The following is a 21,201-nucleotide window of genomic DNA, read 5'->3' on the forward strand; positions in this document are numbered from 1 at the left end:
AGTGTGGGGAGGAGTGTGACCAATGAGAAAAAAGTCTCATCCAAACTAGTGGCTTCTCACCAGGTATTGTCACATGGTGATTTATAGCCCTTGGTCTGGGTGGCCTCAAGCCTCTTAAAGAAAACACCTCGGGGTTAGGGATTTAGCTCAGTGGTAGAGCACTTGCCTAGCAAGCACAAGGCCCTGGGTTCAGTCTGCAGCTCTGAAAAAAAGAAAAAAAAATTAAAAAATAAAACACCTCAACCCTCCACCCCCAGGCCATTAGTGGGCCATTCATTCCTGCAAATGATGGTTTACTGGGATAAACAAAAGTCATGAGGCTTCTGTGACTCAGGGAAAGTCTTTAAAATGGTACAGGCCCAGGCCCAGTGCGGTGCTTCTGCCTGTCCCATCATAGGAATCAAAGAAAATTTTGTTTGAGAAGACATAAAGAACAAACAGAATATACACAAATATTCCCAGGAAACCAAAATCAAAAAGCTGTCTCAGATGGTCTTCTTTCCTGATCATGGGTGGCCTATAGACTCACAGCCAGTTCAGGATCCAGATGAGAACCAGTAAGTTCTCCTGCTTCTGGTAGGGGCTTGGGACTGTAATCCATTGCTCCTGGCCTAGTAACAAAATGTCTGTTTGATCCTCTCAGCCTCAAGAATAAACCTGAAACAGAATTAAACCCAAAACAGAAACACAGAAATGGACAAAAGACAACCAGGTAGCTGGACATACTGAAGTGAAAAACACTTCTCTATTTGGATCACAAGCTCTCCAGCAAATCATGGGGGAGGTCTCCAAATGTAAAGGTTCATGATTCATCAAAGATTGATACTCTAGGACACAATAGAATGTAAATGCAAAGAATGTTTTATTCTGCAAAAGCATAGCATGCTGGGGTCTCCCATAACCAAGATAGAAAACTAAATGAGTTTGTACATTAGGAAAATTCTGGCATTCTAGAACCATTACTAGGGCAAGGAGGCTGGAAACTGCAGCTGAGAATCCTTGGGTAGGAGAGCTTTATCTTCTTTTAGAGAGGACAGAAACTACTGGAGTCCTTAAGGTGCAGTAGGCTAATCAGTGGTTGGGAGCCCTGAAGGACAAACAGGGCCTCATAGTCAGGTGGTCTACAAGTTGGCCCTGGAGGTTATCTGTCAGCAACTACATTAATCTAAGTGGAAGGAAGAGGATGAGACATTCAATGCATGGCTAAGCTATAATGCACCACTAGAAAGAAAAATGATTTAAAAAGTTACTGAGACACCATCCCTTTGCTCTTCATTGTTTTCTTCTGCTTCAGCTATCTTTGATGCCAGACAACTCCAATTCCCCCAACTACACTGGATTGCAATCTGCTGCTCATTCACCAAAACTCCCTTTCAAGATTTGGCTTTGCATACATTGCTATTTTGAAGACTTTACACATGACTCTGTCAGATGCAGAAGGGGGGATGTTAGAACAGCTTCATTGCACATTATGAGGTCATATGAAACAAGAGGTTAGACAACACAGTATCCCTCCATTACTGTTTACAGTCAAAGAATTGTTCTGATCTTTTTTTTTTTCTTTTTTTCGGAGCTGGGGACACGAACCCAGGACCTTGCGCTTCCTAGGTAAGCGCTCTACCACTGAGGTAAATCCCCTGCCCCCTGAGATCTTAAGGACCAATTAATGACTGAGAAACACACCAGAGACAGAATATCAGGTTCTCAGAATCTGACCATAATTTCATAGATAGGAGAAAAACCAGTGAAGAGTAAGTCCTGAAAGGAGTTTGGACTATTTTGTTTACATCACATTGAGAATTTCCAAATCCATGTGTCCTGTGGATGAGAGGCCAGTCCCTAGGACTAATTTCTTAGTACCCAGAAGAAATATTCCTGTTTTTACTCATGGCACTCACAAAGTTTGACCTCGTTTTCATAGATATAACGTGTACTGCAGTCATAACAGGGATAGGAACCAAAGCAGATTGACTTGGGCTTCCTTACAGTCGTAAGTTCATCCATGAGTTCAGCACAAAGCTGAGAAAAGCTCTCTACTTCAACATAATCAAACTCATTATAGACCTCTACTGGAGCAGGGTACATTTCTGTGGTTAGCTGGCTCAGGTCAGTAGTCTGGTGCAGAAAGTCCTTCAGAACATCCACGGAGATTTCATTGTCATACAAATTGATGCAAGTGAGCTGGGGGCATCGGGCCATGGTAGGCAGAAGGATACTGAGCTGGAAGTCATTCATACTACAGTCTTCTAATTCCAGAATCTGTAATGTGTCTGCAACACTCTCTAAGAACGTGTTTAGAGGAAAGACATCTAAGTAAGTTAAAATGGCACCTTTCAAGCACAGATGTTTAAGCTGACTGTAGTTCCAAGGCTGAGCAAATGACGACAAGTCTGACTGAGTAAACTGGCACAGAGTGATCTTGAGGGACACCAGTGGGGACTTCAGACACCTAGGGAGAAATCACATGGTTGGGATCAGTGTGACCATGGGGTGGCATGCAGTGTAATCTGTTGGGAGTTGGCTTACTTAAGTTAAACTATTTTGACCTGAGGGTATCACCTTCATAGTGGGTCTGGCTCCTTTCACAACTAAGTCTCCTAGTCTTCTCTGAGAAACAGAGACCCAGAGTTGCTCTATAGGCTAGTAGGAACCAGAGAAAGAGGAACATTGGAATCCATGACAATATATCAAGATGCCTCCTGAAAAATCACTGATTCCCTGACCTATATCTCTTCACCTCTTCACTCTTTACCCCTGACTCTCAACACCTCAGCCTTTGCATTTCTTGATCCACTTAGCTAGTCCTGGTCTGCAAACAGCCTTATACTGTTAGGGAATTAGGGGAAGGGCCATATTGGATTTGGGCCTAGCCGCTTTTTGACTGCATGGTTCAAAGTGACTCTGGGCTGTTTGGCCACAGAGACTCACCCCGAAGATGACTGCCATAAATCTTAAGATTGTTGGATAAAGCGTCTCCCATGAATTTACGGCACAGGAGTATAACATTCAAGGGATGCCTCAGCTTGAGCAGATACCAGTTATCTCCTCAGTCAACACCCAGTGTCTCCACCACCTGACCTCATCGCCTGACCTCTTTGCCTCCAGCTATCACTGCCTATACCCTCATCTCCCCCTCCTTCATATTTCACAAAGGTCACTCCCCCTACCTGAAAGCCTTAAAAGCTGCAATGTTCATCCCAATAAACGAGACCTTGACAACAGAACTTTTGCTTGGTCTCCTTCTTCTCTTCACCCCCATTTTGGCCCACAGGTAGAAAGCCTCTTCGGGACCCTGAATAACTGGGTCCCCGCTGGCGGGGACAAGTGTCTACTACTCTAATGTAAAAAGAGGTTTGTTTTAGTGACAGTGACAGCTTCTCATCCTTTCTTACCTAAACAACTCATTCATGTGGCCTGTGAGAAAATAGACATCATCAATAGTGAGATGCTGGAGACAGCTGAATTTGGAGAATAGAAAAATGATCTTGGTGATGATCTCCTTCTCCTTGGTTGTGTGAATTCTTGGTTGAAAGATGCGTACTAGCATGAGCTTCTGAAGATTTATCATCTTGCTAATGCAAGGTACAAATTTTTCCAATTTGGACAGATTCGCCACTGTATTCAGTTCCAATTCCTTGACGAACTCTGGCTCTAACAATTTTAACGAATCCCTGACTTTGGACACTTCCATTGCTCCGATCTCCAACTTCTCACAGCACAGATATAGGAAATTCCTTCTCTTCTTTGCCCACTGCAACAACTGTGCTTGGCGTTTATCTTCTTGCACAGGAAACATAAAGGAAAGGTCACTGAACACCCTCAAACGCTGGTTCCTTCTGTATCTTGAGTGGCCCTCCACTACTTGCTCCTCAAGCATAGTTTCTACTAAATGATTTCTACCCTCTCTTCCAACCTGCATATCTGAGGAGCTATGGTGTCCATCCCTCAGGTCAACCAGTTGAAGCGTGTGCATCCTGTGGATAACAAGAAATGTGTCAGAAGGGAAACTGAGACCAAACACTTTTTTTCATCATCTCTGATGCTATTTGTCCCTTGTTCTGCTATCTTCTATACACTCATAGTTTTCAGTGCTGGATCTCCAATGCAACCTCTAGTTGCCAAGCAAAGGCACTTTACCTGAGCTGCATCTGGATACCTGTTCTATTTCCCTCCATTCAATTGTCTTGGAGTTCTCTCAGCTCCTGTTTCTTTTGGTTTGTAGTTTTTCAGGACATGGTTTTTCTGTATATTCCTGGCTCTGTAGTTATATAAACTAGGCTGGCATCAAACTCAGAGATTTGCCTGCCTCTGCCTCCCAAGTATTGGGATTAAAGGTGACTGCCCTGCATGTCAGCTCCTATTTCCAATAACTGCTGGAGACACAGGGATAGGGTCATTCTTCTGTGGCTACATTTATACAAACCTGTATCTCATATTTAACTTACTACAAGAACTCAAAAGCTTTCCAGGCACCTATAGCCCTCTAAGACACTAGCCAAAGCCTCTGATCGAACTTTCACCCCATTCTCCTAAATGAAGTTGTTTCCTTACTTGGTATTCAGCTTACCTGAGGCGATATTTCCGCTTCAGCCATGTGTTTACTCCATCCAGTATAGTCTGGAATATTTCCAAGTTGGGGTTATTAATCAGCAACCCAACCTGAAGGCAAGAGTAGGGCCAGTATTCCACAAGGATCTTAATCATCTTTGTTTTTCTTTGCATGGCAGCCTCCTTGAACAGAAGTGGGAAGAACACACTTGGTAGGTATTCCAGAACAGAGATGGTCAATACCTCATTTCTCACCAGACTCTGTGAAGCCAGATTCAGAAGTGTGCGTGGAGTATCAGAGCCCATTCTGATGAATCTTTAGAACGATGATCCTGGGGAAAAAATTAGGGGAGACTGTATTTTCAGGGTCTCTGTTATGAGGCTTTTAACCCCTCATAGTAAGTGTCTGTCACCAGGGTAGTGATGATGGAGACTCAAATTTTCCATATTTCCTTCACTATTTACTGGTCTGAAAAGCAAACTCCCCACACAGGCAGCATGTGTAGTCTCTCTCAATCATTCATTGTCACCGTTGTCCCATTCAGTTCCAACCTTTGCTATTCGGAATCCCATATTCCTTTAGAAGGGGGAATCCAGGAAATAATCAGAGCCCATTCCTTATAGCAAAATCAATGTTAACCACCTTTCAGAGATAATTGGAAAAGCCATATACCAAAATAACCCATATTGTGCTCTCAAAAAATTGATTCAGCCTGGCAAAGACAGAGAAGAATTTATGAAATGGGGCATTTTTTAAAATATTTTTCTTTCTTTTCCTTTCTTCTGCTTCATTTTCAAACACTACCTCTGGTTTACGGCCCTGGCCATCCTGGACCTCACTTTGTGGACCAGGCTGCCCTTGAATTCAGAGATCTACCTGTCTCTGCCTCCTTTTGTGCTGGGACTAAACGAGTTCACTACCACATCTAACTTACTTTTTATTTTCAATGTTTTAGAGCCAGGTGTGGAAAACTTATCAAAGTCATACTACTTTGGAGCATAGAACATACTGGATGTGTGTAGAGGGTCCTGTCTGTCTTTTAGTAGCTTATTTGTTTCTATTGTAACAGGGTTTCACTATGTAGCCCAGTACTGACCAGTAGTCTAGGCTGGACTCAAACTCACTCTAAGATCCTAAAATTGAACACTAGTCAATATGATGGTGCCTTATTGGCTCAGCCTGTTGGCTTTATTCAAACATTTGTCTTTCAAATACTGAATGGATGGCAAGTTTGTAAGTAGGAGCTTATGGTTTCAATACTATAAGTATTGAGTCAGACACAGGATTCCATGTAGTCTGTAGTTTCAGGTCAGTCTAGTTTAAAAGCTTTTGAAAATAAAAAGCCAGAATAGTATGGATTGATAAGTTCCTTTGATTTTGGCTGTGGTTTTTTGGTGCTGGGTTTTGATTCTGGCTCATGTATGGCAAGTAATCAATTTCAGTTGCATTCAACTCAGCCCTTTCATTTTATATATAAAGGTCACTTCATGTGCCCCAGGCTACCCTGGAACATATTGGGTACCCTAATATCCCCAGTGCTAGGTTCCCAGAAGTATGTGACCAGCCCGCCTGGCATCTTTTTTATGTTTGTTTGAGCAGTGAACTTTTCAAATGACCAGGTTTAAGCTACTACATTCCTACAATCACAGTCCCCAGAATCACTGTGTCTTGTGGATCCTCCTAACAAACTGTCCCCAGGAGTTTTTAAGATGGAGTTAAAAAGAATTAGGCAGGGTGGTGCTGGCACACACCTTTAATCCCAGCCTGGGAAGAGAAATGTAGGTGGATCTGAGTTTGAAGCCAGCCTAGTCTACAGGAGTTCCAGGGCAGTCAGAGCTATACAAAGAAACTCAGTCTCAAAAGACAAAATCAATTAAACCTCAAAACTGTAGCCCATCAAGTATAATTTGTAGGATTACAAACAAGCTATATTACAATGAAACTGTAACTGAAATCCCAACATAGCAAAGTGGGGACAAAGCTAGAAGGCTAGAAATACAAGACCAGCCTGGGCTCTATGAAATCCTGTCTCAAAAGCGTAAACTATAGTCTACCACGAGGCATTTCTCATTAAAACATAACTAAACCAAAACAAACAAAAACATTACAACTTGCCTTTTGAAGAACATTTATTTCAAATTTTAAAAGTGCTATTTATTATGTGTGTATGGCTATCAGGACTGCATGTTTGTATGAGCACTACTTGCATGCAGTGTCCAAGAGGTTAGCAGAGAGTGTTACATGCATTGTAGTTGTGTGTGATATCTGACATGGATAGTAGCAAAGGAAACCAGTACTCCTGGAAGAGCAGATAGTGTGGTATCTCATCTGCGGGGCCATCTCTCCAGTTCTTGGAGAGAGTTTTAAAGCCTGGGTCTTTACATAGCTGAGTTACTTAGAGCAATTGCCTAGAATGCAAGTGCCCCAGGCTTTCATCTCTATCACTGAAAATTAACCCGAAACATACCTAGAATCCAGCACTGAGAAGTTGTAATTGAGAATATCATATATTCAAGTCAACCTGAGTCACATAGTAACTATGAAGGCTAGTATGGACTACAAGATAAAACCTTTAGAGATAGATATGAAGAAACAGACCCCTGTCCTAAAATCCATTTCTTCTGGGGTACAACAAGCAACATTAACAGTAAAAATCAGCCTAAATTAGAAAGTTTACGAACAAATGAGATTCCATCCCAAATAAAAATTCTAAAATCTTTAAAAGGCAGTCCGTCATTTGATGATATGAATCACAACATGAAGCAAAATTTAGGTCATCCCAGCACTCAGGGTGCTCAGACAAGAGAACCTTGATTCCCAAGCAAGTTAGTCCAGCACTGTCAGGCTCTTGATATTCAAACAGAGAAGCACAGAGGACATTGGAGATAAGAGCAGACCTGAATTTTGAACCAAGTCCAATATCCATGTGAAGAAACAGACTCCAGGAGGCTCTAGGCAGACATATATAAAATGTCTCTGAACCAGTTAAGGTATCCTGGCCTAGACAAAAGACTTACCTGATTAAGATACAGGTGACACACTGTACGGATCTGAGTGTCTTCTCTGGCTCCAATGACAGACACCTTTACAGACCTTTTCCCACATGCCCCTTATTAGCTCCACCACTAATCAAGTGCTATCATCTGATTGGATGATTTTGCCCCACCCATTTAATCTTATATGTTTTTTTTTTGTCATAATCATGTAACAAAACCACCTTGGAAGAAAGTAGAAAGGAAGAAACAAAATCCTGACTCTGGGATGAATATCAGGAGTCCATGCTTGAATTCATGTCATAACACTGAACTCATTTATTGTTTAAATTAATTCAATTATTTGCTTATTTATATACTTGGCTTGTAATTTACTTTTGTGACAGTCTCTCGCTAAGCTTGATTTGGATTCTCAGCAATTCTTCTGCCTCATTCTTCCTTCTGAGAGAATTGCTATTTTGAACTGGCACAGCTGGCTGAATTATATTCTGTGACCAACACTGTGCTGAGTATGAGTTAGGTCAGGGTTTAATCTGTGCCTCATTATAGAGAAACTTTTAGAAAAACAAACACAAAGTTATTATTTGCACAACTATGAATGTGTTGTAGAGTTCAAGGCTGAGTCTGGTACTCTGCTTGAGATGGCTGATGTGGGAGGTCCAGTCAAAGTCAGCTTCAGCTACAGAGGGAGACGGAGAACAGCCTGGGTTCATGGACACCATTTCTTCCAATCTCACATAAACCCAAACCAAAACAAAGAAAGTGGACTTTAGGGAGAAGCTGGCCCTGGTGCCCTGGAGGGTAATGGTGTTGGAGGAAGGATCAGCCAGAATATTGGCCAAAAAAGGGGAAATTGTAACTGGGTGGTGAGCAGGGTGTAGTGGCATACACTTTTAATCCCAGTAGTCTGGAGGCAGGAGGAAAAGAATCTCTCAATCTACATAGGGAATTCCAGCCCAGCCAAGGCCTCCCAATGATACTCTTGTTTCAGAATTAAAAAAGAAAAAAAGACAAACTAATTTTTTTTTTAAAACAAAGGAACTCTGCAGCTAGAGAAAGGGCACACTTGGCAATGGTGCTGACATTAAACCTACCTACCTAAGTTCATTTACAGGAACCCACATGCTTAAAGTTGAGAATGTCTTCCCTGGATGTTCTCCCAACTCAATATCTGTCCCCCATGACTGTTTCCCAAAAGAAGTAAATATTAAATAATAAAGAGAGGAACAATATATGGAAGCTAAGCAGGATTGTGGTATGAACTTACGTTTCAGAATTGAGGACACTGAAGAAGGATTGCTCTAAGATTGAGTCCAGTCTAAACCACTGAATGAAACTTTTATCTCAACCAACTAACAATAGTGGAAGCTGGGACTCAAGGCAGAGAGTATGCTCACATCCAGTCAAATACACCTCTCTCTCTCTCTCTCTCTCTCTCTCTCTCTCTCTCTCTCTCTCTCTCTCATACAATAATAAGTATAATAAAATAGGTTCAAAAAAGAAAGGAAAGAAAGAAAGAGAACCCCAAAGTCCTGTGCTAAGTGCCACTGTGATTATGTGCTGACTTCCATAAAACTTAACAGAGTGTGGCAGCTCTTTTAAACCCTTGTGCTCAACAGAAGTGTAACTAAGAAATGTGGCAACTCCTAAGACAGGGACACGTCAGGTGCAATGCCATTACAATGGACACTTAATACAATATTTCACATTTGATATAATTATGTCACATCAGAATTGACAAAGCCTAATAGCCATAAAGGCACGCTTTGAGTACTAGACAGACTTTAAAATATGCTGAATTATTTAAAATGCAGGGTCATTTAATTGAGTATCAGTGGATATGTCTAAAAAACACCGTATTGCCTAAAGCTCAGGAAACATAACAGAAGATAGGGTGGAAAGACTATGAGAGCCAGAGGATCAGGAAGTTAACTGTGAGATTGTGTCTCCTGGGAATGCAAGTAGTTACACCCTTGAAGTCTCACAAACATGACTACCTAAGCAAGAGCTGAACAAGAACCATACCCATGTTAAAATGGCCAGAAGAAAAACTAAAGCCCCGACCCTAGACAAAGAGTAAGGAATACGGAAAGTAGACAAATATTCCCTAGGCAGGAACACACAGTTTGGTTGTCTCAATACAAAGTGGTCAGCCCTGAAAGCATACATGAGTAATATACTAACAGAGTATATCAGAATAAATATGTATATAACAGCAATTAACAAAAAAGCAAGAGTCCATGAATGTAAAATCGAGCAATGAGGGGGACATGGGAGTTTTGGATAGACATCACTTTCGACAGAAGGCCAGCACCTCTATTATGTAGTATCATAGTTTTGTTAAATTATTATATTTATAATATATAATTGTTGATATACCATTATACTATTATGATTAAAAATAAAGTATTATGAAATACCTAATTTTTAAAATTATTTCAACTATATCATTGTTGAGTGTTTGCCTGCATGTATATTAATGTAACACATGACTGCAGAGCCAGAAGAGTACAGAGCACAGGGCCAGATAACCCTAGAATTGAATGGAGTTACAGATGGTTATGAACCTCTGTCTGAGTGCTAGTACTTTACCAGAAGTCTATCTGGGTCTTCTACAAGAGCTACTACTACTCTCACTCAGCTATCTCTCTAGGGCCCTCCTGGTTTCCCTGATTTGAGCCTGTGTCTAGTGGTTCCTCTTCCCCCCCCCCCCTTTGGAGCTGGGGACCAAACCCAGGGCCTTGCGCTTGCTAGGCAAGCACTCTACCACTGAGCTAAATCCCCAACCCCAAGTATCTAGTGGTTCCTAAACTGATCTCAAACTCACCTTGCAAACAAAGAGAATTTTGAACTTCTGATCCTCATGCCTTCAGGTGCTGAATCCTGGAATTTCAGCTGTGGTCCACCACACCCAGTGTAAACATTGCTTCTTGTAGTAAATCAGACTCAGGCCTTTGTGATTGCTAGCCAAGAAGTCTGACAAGGAAGCTACAAACAGTCCTAAATTTTTTTTTGTTAGTTTCGTGTGATAAGATCTCATTTATTCAAGCTGTCTTCAGAATCCTTATGTAGCAGAAACTGGCCTGGGACTCATTATTATCTTGCCTTTTGCTTCTAAAATGCTGGTATTACAGGTGTGAGCTATCACATCTAGCCCTAATTTTTCTTACCTGGAAAAACAAGATGAACCTGTTATTACTACAACATTCAAGCATTTTCTGTTTGATGGTTTCACACATTTAATAAGAAAATCATGGGACTGATGAGGAGTTAAGGATAGTAGTTGCTCTCACAGAGAATCCATGATCAGTTCCCAGCACCTAGGTGGATAACTCACAACATATAACTCCATCTCAAGGGATCTGACATCCTCTTCCCTCTGGTCTCTGCAGTCAACTGCATTCATGGATTCATCCTTACATTCAGAGAAACTTGATCTTAAGAAAATTGGAAAGGAGAAACTTACTAGTTAAAAACTTCTTAATTTTTATTTTGCTCTATGAGATTGAGCATTTTCATCTCTGGTCCCTGGTGATGGAGTTGCAAACTTCTGTGGTTATAATCAACCATATGAATATGGTTGACGGGAATCCTTTCAAAGAATAGTCAGTGCTCTTAACTACTGGAAACTCTCTAGCATCCAATAATCATTTAGCTTTTTGCTTTCTTTTGTCTTTTGAGATCACATTGTATAAATCTGAAATTCTGTGGTGTTAATAATTTAGCCAGACGTTTGCCAGGAGCATCTCATGGCTGCTGAAAAGTCTGAAGCAGGAGAATTTCTGGAACCCAGTGAAACCTTGACATTCTTATGCACTTTTCCCTATCACCTCCTTGATTTCCATACCTAAAATTCTCTCAGAATATAGAGAGAGCAGCACCCGGATTATTTGTATTCAATATCTTAAGCACCAGCTTTACTTCGTCCATGGTATCTTTCCCTTCTTTCCTTAGATCACTGTTTTACAGTGTTGAGGACATTACCCAGCGTTTCTAGCTTGCTAGGTATAACTTCTCTTCCAGGTGTGGCAGTACACACCTTTAATCTCAGCTTTAATATTGACTAGATAAGGAATTCCAGGAAGAACAGGACTATATGCACAGTCCATATTTAAAAAAAAACAAAAAACAAAAAACAAACAAACAAACAAAAAAAAAAAACCAAGGAAACAAAAATACCCAAGGGTACTTCCTCAGAGAGATATCCTCAGAGAGATGTCCTTTACTAGTTAGGATTCTTTATTGTATAATACAGATTGGACCCTCTTTCTATGCCTGTGGGAACAGGCAGAAAGTCTCCTCCAGGCATTGCTGCATGTTCCCCAAGCAGTCCAGCACACCTAGTAGCCTTTTCCTAGATGGGCTTTTAAAGTCCCAGGATTCTCTAATAGTCTTCATCCAGAAGTTGCTGTCCTGCATTTTGACCCCATTCTCATCAAGACAGAATTTCATGTGATACACACTTGCTTGGACCTCCTTGTTCTGTTCCAGCTGACATTGAACACCAGGTCCCATTGCCTTCACCTAACAAGCCTAAACAACCATGCTCCTGTGCTCATCTCACCTCTGTCAACATTCGTTTTTGTTTTATTTCTGTACCTCACTCAATTTGTTAGTAGTTTTAATCTGGAGAGACAAAAGGAATGTTCTGTGGGCCAACTTGGTCTACTGTCATCCCTGAGTATTGGCTGAAAATGGGCTGCATTCCTTTAGGGTTTATAAATTACTACATTTGGACCAGATAGCAGGACATTCCAACCAGCAAATGATTGCAGCCTCCTTCATTGTAGATGGGATGGCTGATGGCTTCAATGCCTAGTCTGATATTCTTAAGTCTCTTAAAGACCATTTGAGTCCCAGGTTCTAGAATAGCCCATTAAGACCCATTTAAAGCATCCCACTGCTTTCCAAATCCAAATTCTTCTCAACAAATATATGGTCAGGCTCATTAAAATACCCTCATCATCCAGTCATTGAAACAAGAAGCTATAACATTGAAGTTGCCTTGGAGGCCCCAAGATATTCCAGATGCTAGAACCATGGGGTATCTGCTGAAGAAAGCTGATAAGGAGTGGAGCCAGCCCAGAAGAAAGAAGTTTGTTGCAGTCCACAAAGATGAAAAAGGAGTTGGAGATTTGAAGACTGCTTGATGTCAGACAAGAAGATGCAGAGTCTGGAGTTTGGCTAGTTGGTTTCCAATCTTGTTTTAGGGATTACAGTTATATGGATGCATTTCAAAAGAGACTTTGAATTTTGGAATTTTAACATTGTTGAGACTACTGTAAACAATGGGGACTTTTGAAGTTGGACTAATACATTTTGCGTTATGCTATGTTTAGATATTGCCCCAACAGACTCATATGTTTTAACAACCCTATGGGGGTCAGGGAGTGGATGTGATGGTTTGTACATGTTCTTCCCAGGGCATGGCACTATTAGAATGTGTGGCCCAGATTAAAGGTGTGTACCACCACGCCTGGGTCTGGAACCTGCTTTGTCACAGATGACCTTGAACTCAGAGATCTCCTTGCCTTAGAGTTCAGGGATTCATAGCCACTATGCCTTAAGATCTCCATGCCAAGATCCAGGTCAGAAACCCAATATCTGGATCATTCCAATTCCAGATTGTAATTCATTCCAGATATAGTCAAGTTGACAACCAGGACTAGCCACTACACATTCACATTTTTTAAATTTAAATTTATTTTTTTTAATTATTCACTTTCTCACTATCCCTCTCCCATTCACCCACTTCCACAATCCTTCCCCCTATACTCTCATTCTTTGAGTGAGTGGGCCTCACTAGGTATCCCCTTACCTTGGCACTTCAAGTCTCTGCAAGGCTAGGCACTTCCTTTTCCACTGAAGCCAGACAAGGCCGTTGCCCAGCTAGAGGAAACTATCCCACATGCAGGCAATAGCTTTTGGAATAGCTCCTGCTCCAAGTGTTTGGGACTCACATGCAGACCAAAACGCACATTCACTACATACATGCAGGAGGCCTAAGTTTAGCCCGTGTATGTTCTTTGGTTGGTAGGTCAGACTGAGAGCTCCTGTGGTCTAGGTTAGTTGTCTCTGTCCGTCTTCCTGTGGAGTTACTATCTTCTTCAGTGCATACAATCATTCCTCCTATTCTCCCATAAGAGTGCCCAAGCTCCATCCACTGTTTGTCTGTGGGTGTCTGTATCGCTATGAGTCAGCTGCTGCGTGGAACCTCTCAAAGGACAACTTGTTCTTGTCTATATTCATAACAGAATATCATTAATAGTGTTAGGGATTGGTGCTTGCCTTTGGAATGGGTCTCAAGTTGGGCTAGTTTTTGGCTGGCTATCCCTTCAGTCTCTGATCTATCGATACCCTGTCCCTTCATTTCTTGTAGACAGGATAAGTTTTCTGGGTTGGCTGGTGTCTCCATTCCTCCACTAGGGTTCTTGTCTGGTTATAGGAGGTGGCCTCTTCTGAGCCTATATCTCTAATATAGGGAGTCACAGCTAAGGTCACGATCATAGATTCTTGTGCACCTTCTTTATTGCAGGTCTCTATGTCATCTGGAGAAATCCCCCACCTCCTCACCTCACTCATTTGTACATTCCCATTTATTTTCATGGCCATCTAGCCACCTTTCCTGTTCTTTCTCGACAGGTGATCCTGAACCTGTATTTCCTTCATACCCCCCACCCCCATCTCTCTCTTATTTTATGTTATTTATTATTTTATTTTATTTTCCCTTCTTTTCTTAGTGAGATTCAAGCTTCTTAGCTTGGTCCTTCCTTCTTCTTTAACTTCTTTGGGTTTGTGGACCTGATTTCATTATGTAGCTCAGGCTAGACTCAAGCTTTTGGCTCTCCAGCTGCCTCCTGTAATGATGTGTGTACATGCTAGACCTACCATATCAACTGAGCTGCATCCTCACCATCAATGTCACAAGATGAATGCCCTCACACCATCATGGTCCTTTGCATGCCACAGCATCCAGAACAGGTCTAAATCTCCAGAAGAGAATCTTAATGGAGACCATGCCAAAGGCCCACTAACACTGACATTCTCTGCTTTATATTTCAGATCAATCATGAGGAACAGTCCTGTAAACCCGAAGATGACTCACTCTCAGAACTATGCTGTTCATATAAGAATAAAACTCACTCAGATGTGCCAGCTCATACTATATCATAGGGAAGTCCGAGGCAGGAGGGTTTTAAGGCACCTAGTATGGGCAATATACTGAGTGCAAGCTAATCTTAGGTACACTTTGAAACCCCACTTCAAAAATTAAAACAAAACAAAACAATAGTAAGTCCATAAACCCATAACTAACAAGTCAGTGTTCACTAGCAGTACCAATGAATGAGTTTGCAACTGTTTATTGCTGTAGTTTAAGCCCCGCCCCCCAATTGAGATCTTATCCAATCCACCCTGATACCATCTAAATCACCAAATGAGCAAGTGTATTGTGATTCAACTATTAAATCAGACTGCAGATTCTGGCTGGGAGGGTGTGGCTACAAAGGAGGGGAAAGGTGTAAATAGTCAGAGGAGCCAGGGAAAACTTCAGGGTTTTGGAGCATTGAACCGCTTGGAGTTGCTAGTTGGGATCTAGAGACTGTCAGCGTTCACATCAGGTAAGTTCCTTATCTCCATTTGGGGCATTTGATTTCACTCAGCTAGAGTCTACCTTTAAGGTTCTTATCTCATTTGTATATATGTTTAGTTTACTAACTTTTTTTTCTTATAAGGACAGCATTTAATCGGGGCTGGCTGACAGGTTCAGAGGTTCAGTCCATCATCATGGAGGTGGGAGCATGGCAGTGTTCAGACAGTCATGCTGCTGGAGGAACTGAATTCTACATCTTGTTCTGTCCCCAGCTGGTGATGACAGTAGGGCTCCTGGCTGTAGTGGTCTACTTGTATACTGTGGTGGCCTTCAACTTCTTCCGCAAGTTCTGAGTCTAATCACAGTTCTTATTGCTTCTGATTTTTGGTTTTCTGGTCCTTTTTCAGTTCCTCTAGGACCACATGTTTCCTTCCCACTAACTTTTTTTGATGAGTATTTCCTACATAACCCTGCTCAGCATGTAATTCACAAAGCTCTCCTGCTGCCTTAGCAACTGGAGGGCCAGTACCTATCAGACCAGTGTGTGTTGCTTATAGCAAGTCCGTTTTTTTAAAAGTACTATATAATGTACACTATAGCTGTCATCAGATACACCAGAAGACAGTGTCAGTTCCCATTACTGATAGCTGTGTGTGTGCTCCCATGTGATTGCTGGGAATTGAACTCGGGACTTCTGGAAGAGCAGTTAGTACTCTTAACCACTGAGCCATTTCTCCAGATCACAAGTCAAATCTTTTTGAGTCTGTAGTTTCTGTGTTTATTTTTGAGACAGTCCCACTCTGACAGTCTGTTCAGTGTGACATTGAACTCCAGGAAATTCTGAAGGGATTTCAAACGTGAGTATTCAAATGTCTTGACTGTGTTGATCTTTATTGGGGGTGCTAGATCTTCACCTTTGTTTTGAGACAAGGTTTCTCTGCATGGGCCTGGCTATCCTAGAAATTGCTCTGTAGACCTGGCTTGTCTAGAACTCACAATGGTTCCTGAGTGTGGGATCAAACGAATAGGCTTGTGCCACCACCACCCAACTTGTTCTGATATGTAGGCCAATTTAAGCCCTTTCTGGATGGGTAAGAGGCAGAGTGATCTACAGAGCAAGATTCAGAATAGCAAGTGAAGAGACACTGTAACAATAATGAAAAAAGCACTTTGTCTGTGGTGGTGGATACATAGTCTCTTTGTGGAGAACAGGATGTCCCCAAACATGCATGATGTGGGTCAGCATCCCCTTGTCTTAAGTGTTCAAATTAAAAGTGTGAACCATCATTTTGCACTTAATTTTAAATTTCTTTTTTGATCTTCCACTAGTTTTTGGAGAGATCAGGTAAGGTCCAGAAGTAACCTACCATGACATTGAGTTCGTAAGTTTCCTCACTTTAACATGTATATTATCTACCCCATATTATAGTCCTGTCTTTGTAGATGCTTTATATATAGTTACAGAGCTTGGCAATGGCTAATACAGGTTTGTAGCTCTAGTGTTTTACCATCCTATTCTGCTCTGTAGCTTGAAGAGGACCTCACTTTACTCCCTTGGTTGAAATACCAGTACACATGATAGCCAATTGTGAAGTCAGTGATGCCAATTTCACAGATTCCCTACATTCCACACAGGATCAGCTGAAAGAGACTGGGAAGGTTGGGCCCTGACTATTTACATCTTCAGTTGTCTCTCCAGGGTCTGTGGTGTTTAACAGTATATCACCAAAGTGGGGGCTTCCTTGATAACCCCTTCTCAGTAGGGTGTATTCCTCTGAGCTGTGGTTGGAATTGGATGGGTGTATTTGGGAAAGAGCAGACTTAGGAGAGGCTTCACACACCAGAGAGAAGTATGACTTTAAAATTAACATCCAGTGATCAAAATGCGTAACGTGCAACCTCTACCATCTCCACATTAGTGATATTGCCCAGAGAAGTCTTTGTGTGGACAATAGGCTTTCAAAGTTTTCTGAATGGTGTCTTTGCTTTTATGCTTCCCAGGATCATTTTCCCTGAAATCCAGTCACAATGAGCCTTGACTCCCCACCCACACTCTTCCACTTGGCAAGACACACTCTACTGATGGAGGAAGCTTTAGCCATTTCTGCTCTAGAGGAACTGCCCTGTCATCTATTCCCAGAGTTGTTCAAGGGGGCCTTCACTGACAGGCATACAAATGTCCTGACTGCAATGGTGTCTATTTGGCCTTTACCATGCCTTCCTGTAGGAACCCTGTTGGAGGAGCCTCACCTGGAGACTTTGAAAGCACTGCTTGATGGGTTAAATGTCCAGGTGACACAGACGTGTAATTCCAGGTAAGCAATAGCCAACTAGGCAGAGGAAGGCTCTGTATGTGCAGACAAGGAACTGCTGGGGACAGGGAGTATATATTTGTCGAAAGGTGATCAGAGCCTTCTGATATATTGTGTCAGCCTAGAGGATTGTAGAATTTTGGGCTCGGCCTCAGCCATCAGGTCAAATGATGGGAAATGTGGAGGACACAGTTACTGAGGAACCTGCCCTTGTTTTTCATACAGGCATAAGTGGAATGAAGCTGGCATTAATGGAATGAAGGGAAGACAGACAGGGCTGCAACTGTTTTTCTTGAAACAGATTCCTTTTTTGCTGAAGATGAGACCCAAGGCTTGATATTATGCATATGGTAGGGATAGCTGAAGTGTGAAGTGTGGACGAAAAGTATAATATAAGGTGTGTCTTCTGAAAAGTCTACTTTTTTTCATCCACTGTAGGTGCAAACTCAGAGTTCTTGATTTGAGGAGGAACATGCACCATGAGTTCTGGGGCATGAAGGCTGTCTCCCATGAAGATAACTGCTCACTACAGATCATGGCACAGAAACAGCCCATGGAGACCTGTCCTGACCCTGAGAGGGAGAATCCTTTTAAGGTGGTAACCGATTTTGAACTCAGGGATGCCAGTTTAGATGAATGGACCATATACTTGTTGCAGTGGGTCGAGCAGAGAAAATCATCCATTCATCTATGCTGTAGGAAGCTGCACGTTTGGGATTCACCATTCTCTACTGTCATAAAGATCTTGGAATTCGTGGATTTAAACTGTATCCTGGAGCTACGGCTGAGTCATTGGAGGTTTGAGTTCCTGGTAGACCTTGTTCCTTACCTGGAGCAGATGAATAATCTTCACACCCTCATGCTAGAGGGAATTAAGAATTCCTTAAATTTTACTGCTTGGGAAGAAGAGGAAGATGAGTGGCAAGGCTCATTTCCCTTTCAGTTCTCCAATTTCAGCTGTCTTCAGAATCTCTATTTGAATGATATCTACTTTATAGAAGACTCCCTTGAGGAATGGCTCAGGTAAGATGGGATGAAGAGCACTCCAGACCATAGAAAAAGATCCTTTCCAAATGAGTTAGTAAGACCTTGGTGGTCTGACCACACCCTATCAGTGTTAGAGATATATTTAGCATTTCTGAAGAAATGACCTCTGTGCTCAGATATGTGTGACCATGTACCAGCATGCTTCTAATTAATTGTTCATATGTGAAAGGTTGGTTTGAGTCCAGAAAGGGATTGAGTAGATGGAAAATGTGTGACACTAGATTTGAAGATGAGGAAGTAGATACACTTATGGTAGGGAACAGATCAAAGGCCTCTTAGGGACATCCCTAGGATGAATCTGAAACCATCATATGGACAGACAAAATTTGGGATAGGTGTTTTCTGCTGGACTTTCAAGTCCTTCAATCCTCTAGAATAACATTTTGCAAAACTAATGATCTCTTGCTCTCTCCTAGCTGCCTGATGACCCCTTTGGAGACCTTGTCCATTACTGATTGCCCTCGGCTCTTACAGTCAGACTTGGAATGCCTGCCCCGTTGTTCGAATATTTTTAAGCTCAAGCATCTGCACATGAATGCTATCTTACTATCTGATGCAGTCTCGGAGCTTCCTGGGCTCATCCTTGAGAAAGTCACAAGTACCCTTCAAATTCTGGAACTGGAGCAGTGTGGAATGAGGGACTCTCATTTCCAAGCTCTCTTGCCTGCCCTGAGCAAATGCTCCCAGCTCCTCAAAGTCAACTTCTATCATAATGATATCTCTCTGCCTGTCCTGAAGAGGCTTCTATGTCACACAGCCAACCTGAGCCAACTCACCCAGGAGCTGTACCCTGCCCCTCTGGAATGCTATGAGGGTAACAACACAATACTTAAAGACAGATTTAAGAAACTTTGTCCAGAGCTGCTGTGCTTCCTTAGGACCAAAAGGTTGCCCAAGAAAGTCTCCTTTGCTACAAATGCCTGCTCGCAGTGTTCGCATTCCTTTTACTATTATTATAACCAGGAGCCCAACGATTCCTGTTACTATTATAACCAGGAGACCAAAGATTGCCTTTGTCAGTAAGAAGAATAAGGTTGCTTCTGGTAACTTACTCTGGAAGAATGCAGGTCTAGTGAGAGGATATGAACACACTGTTTGTCCATCCTTGTTTGAATATAATAAATATGCTGAGCTTTTAGGCTGATAGTGCCCATTGTTCTCATCCTTTTAATATCTGTTTCTTTCTCCATTGCCCTAATCAGGTCAGTCTTATTAAAGTTGTGCTGGTTCTGGTTTCATCCTATATATCTGTCATCAAGGAGACCCAGAGGACATGGGCTTCACATTGGAAGGAAATTGGTGTGCAGTTGGTTCAAATCCCAGTGTCTTGCGATTGACATGGAAAATTATGGAATGAGGGCACAGGAGACTGGGTCAGAAAGACAATTATGCATTTTAAAATGATTATTTTGTATTAGACAACTATAAGCACAGAAATTCTGTTCCCTGAAGTTCCAGTTAGTGAGGGTTTCCCTAGAATGGTAGCACAAAGGTAGATAAGAGTTGGACCCTGCAAACCTGGAGTGTTCTAGGAACCTTGAGGAGGGCACAGAGGTCAAAGAACCACTAAGAGAACCAGGAATGTTAATCATACAGGGGTGGCTCCTCAATGCAGGAGATAAAACATAAAAAAAAAAAAACAAAAAACAAAAAAAAAACCAAAAAACCCTGGATTTCATCCAGGAAGCTGAATTTTTTTTTTTTTTTTTTTTTTTTTTTTTTTAGGACCTGGTGACCCTGTTGCTATCTATGGAGATAGGCCACACCTACCTTGTTATCTGTGGAGACAGACCTCACCTACATTTTTGCTTTGGAGGCAGACCTCACCCAAATTCCCCAGAATAGATTTCCAGGCTCTTCCCATCCTAGACCATTACCTAGCTACATAATCCTGAAAGGAGATGTCACATGTACTTTATGGCCTGCAGACTTTGCTTTCAGACCGAGACCACATTACATTATAGACCTTTTAGCTAAAGAACCCACCCTTATGGTCACATGTACTTTTAAAAATAGTCTCTATATAGTCACACACACACACACACACACACACACACACACACACACACGGATTTGGACTGATTGTTGCCTCTAAACCTCTCCCCAAACTACTATATTTTACATATGCTGACTGTGAACTGTCTGGCATTAGACTTTCTGAGGGCTGATCCAGGTGGAAGGAAATCTGTACAGCATTTTTATCTACTCGCATGGACCCCCACACACAAATGTGGGGGACATGAACCTAGGAGAACGTGAGAAAAGTTTTTAAAAGAAATTAGTAGCTTAGGAGTTCCTCTCACTGAAAAGAGGTCATGACTTTAAAGTGAGAGAGTCTAACTAAATAGGGGCTTTATTCAGTCCTCTGAGACCAAGCATATTTTATAATTAATACGTTAAGATATAGAGTACAATTCAGGAAGTGGTGGTACATGTCTTTAACTCACAGTACTCAGGAGGCAGAGGCAGATGGATATCTGAGTTTAACGCCAGCCTGGTCTACAGAGCAAAAAAAAAAAAAAAAAAAAAAAATCCAAAGGAAGGAAATAGAGCAACAGTCCTGCAACTTTATACACAAAGGATCTGAAGCAGGAGAACCCATGAAATGAGGGATGCTAAAGTCGCTGTCAATTTGTGTGTGTGAGTGTGTGTGTGTATGTGTGTATGTGTGCGTGTATGTGTGTGTGTGTGTGTGTGTGTGTGTGTGTG

The 21,201-nt window shown here is 41.8% G+C and overlaps 2 protein-coding genes across 2 annotated transcripts; one reads left to right on the top strand and one right to left on the bottom strand.

Moving 5' to 3' along the window:
• Positions 1-1,881: 1,881 nt before the first annotated feature.
• On the bottom strand, positions 1,882-4,854 carry Pramel7 (preferentially expressed antigen in melanoma-like 7). The gene is made up of 3 exons (XM_087655331.1): positions 4,568-4,854; positions 3,393-3,974; positions 1,882-2,449 (listed from the first exon to the last, which is right to left on the bottom strand). Exons 1-3 carry the CDS (start codon positions 4,852-4,854, stop codon positions 1,882-1,884), a joined length of 1,437 nt encoding a protein of 478 aa, XP_087511457.1.
• Positions 4,855-16,156: 11,302 nt separating this feature from the next.
• On the top strand, positions 16,157-19,629 carry Pramel6 (preferentially expressed antigen in melanoma-like 6). The gene is given in 4 exon segments (NM_001109342.1): positions 16,157-16,385; positions 17,135-17,448; positions 17,884-18,468; positions 18,909-19,629. Coding segments are annotated over 3 exon segments (1,479 nt in total). The 5' UTR covers positions 16,157-16,385; positions 17,135-17,161; the 3' UTR covers positions 19,516-19,629.
• Positions 19,630-21,201: the final 1,572 nt, after the last annotated feature.

The sequence above is a fragment of the Rattus norvegicus genome, chromosome 3 (assembly GCF_021556685.1).
Source record: "Rattus norvegicus strain SHRSP/BbbUtx chromosome 3, alternate assembly SHRSP_T2T, whole genome shotgun sequence".
NCBI classification, from domain to species: Eukaryota; Metazoa; Chordata; class Mammalia; order Rodentia; family Muridae; genus Rattus; species Rattus norvegicus.

Coding starts and splice junctions, on each gene's coding strand:
- Pramel7 (XM_087655331.1), bottom strand. CDS start 4,854: ATGGGCTCTGATACTCCACGCACACTTCTGAATCTGGCTTCACAGAGT. Junction 3,975..4,567: donor AAGCGGAAATATCGCCTCAG/GTAAGCTGAATA, acceptor TGTTATCCACAG/GATGCACACGCTTCAACTGG. Junction 2,450..3,392: donor CACATGAATGAGTTGTTTAG/GTAAGAAAGGAT, acceptor ATTTCTCCCTAG/GTGTCTGAAGTCCCCACTGG.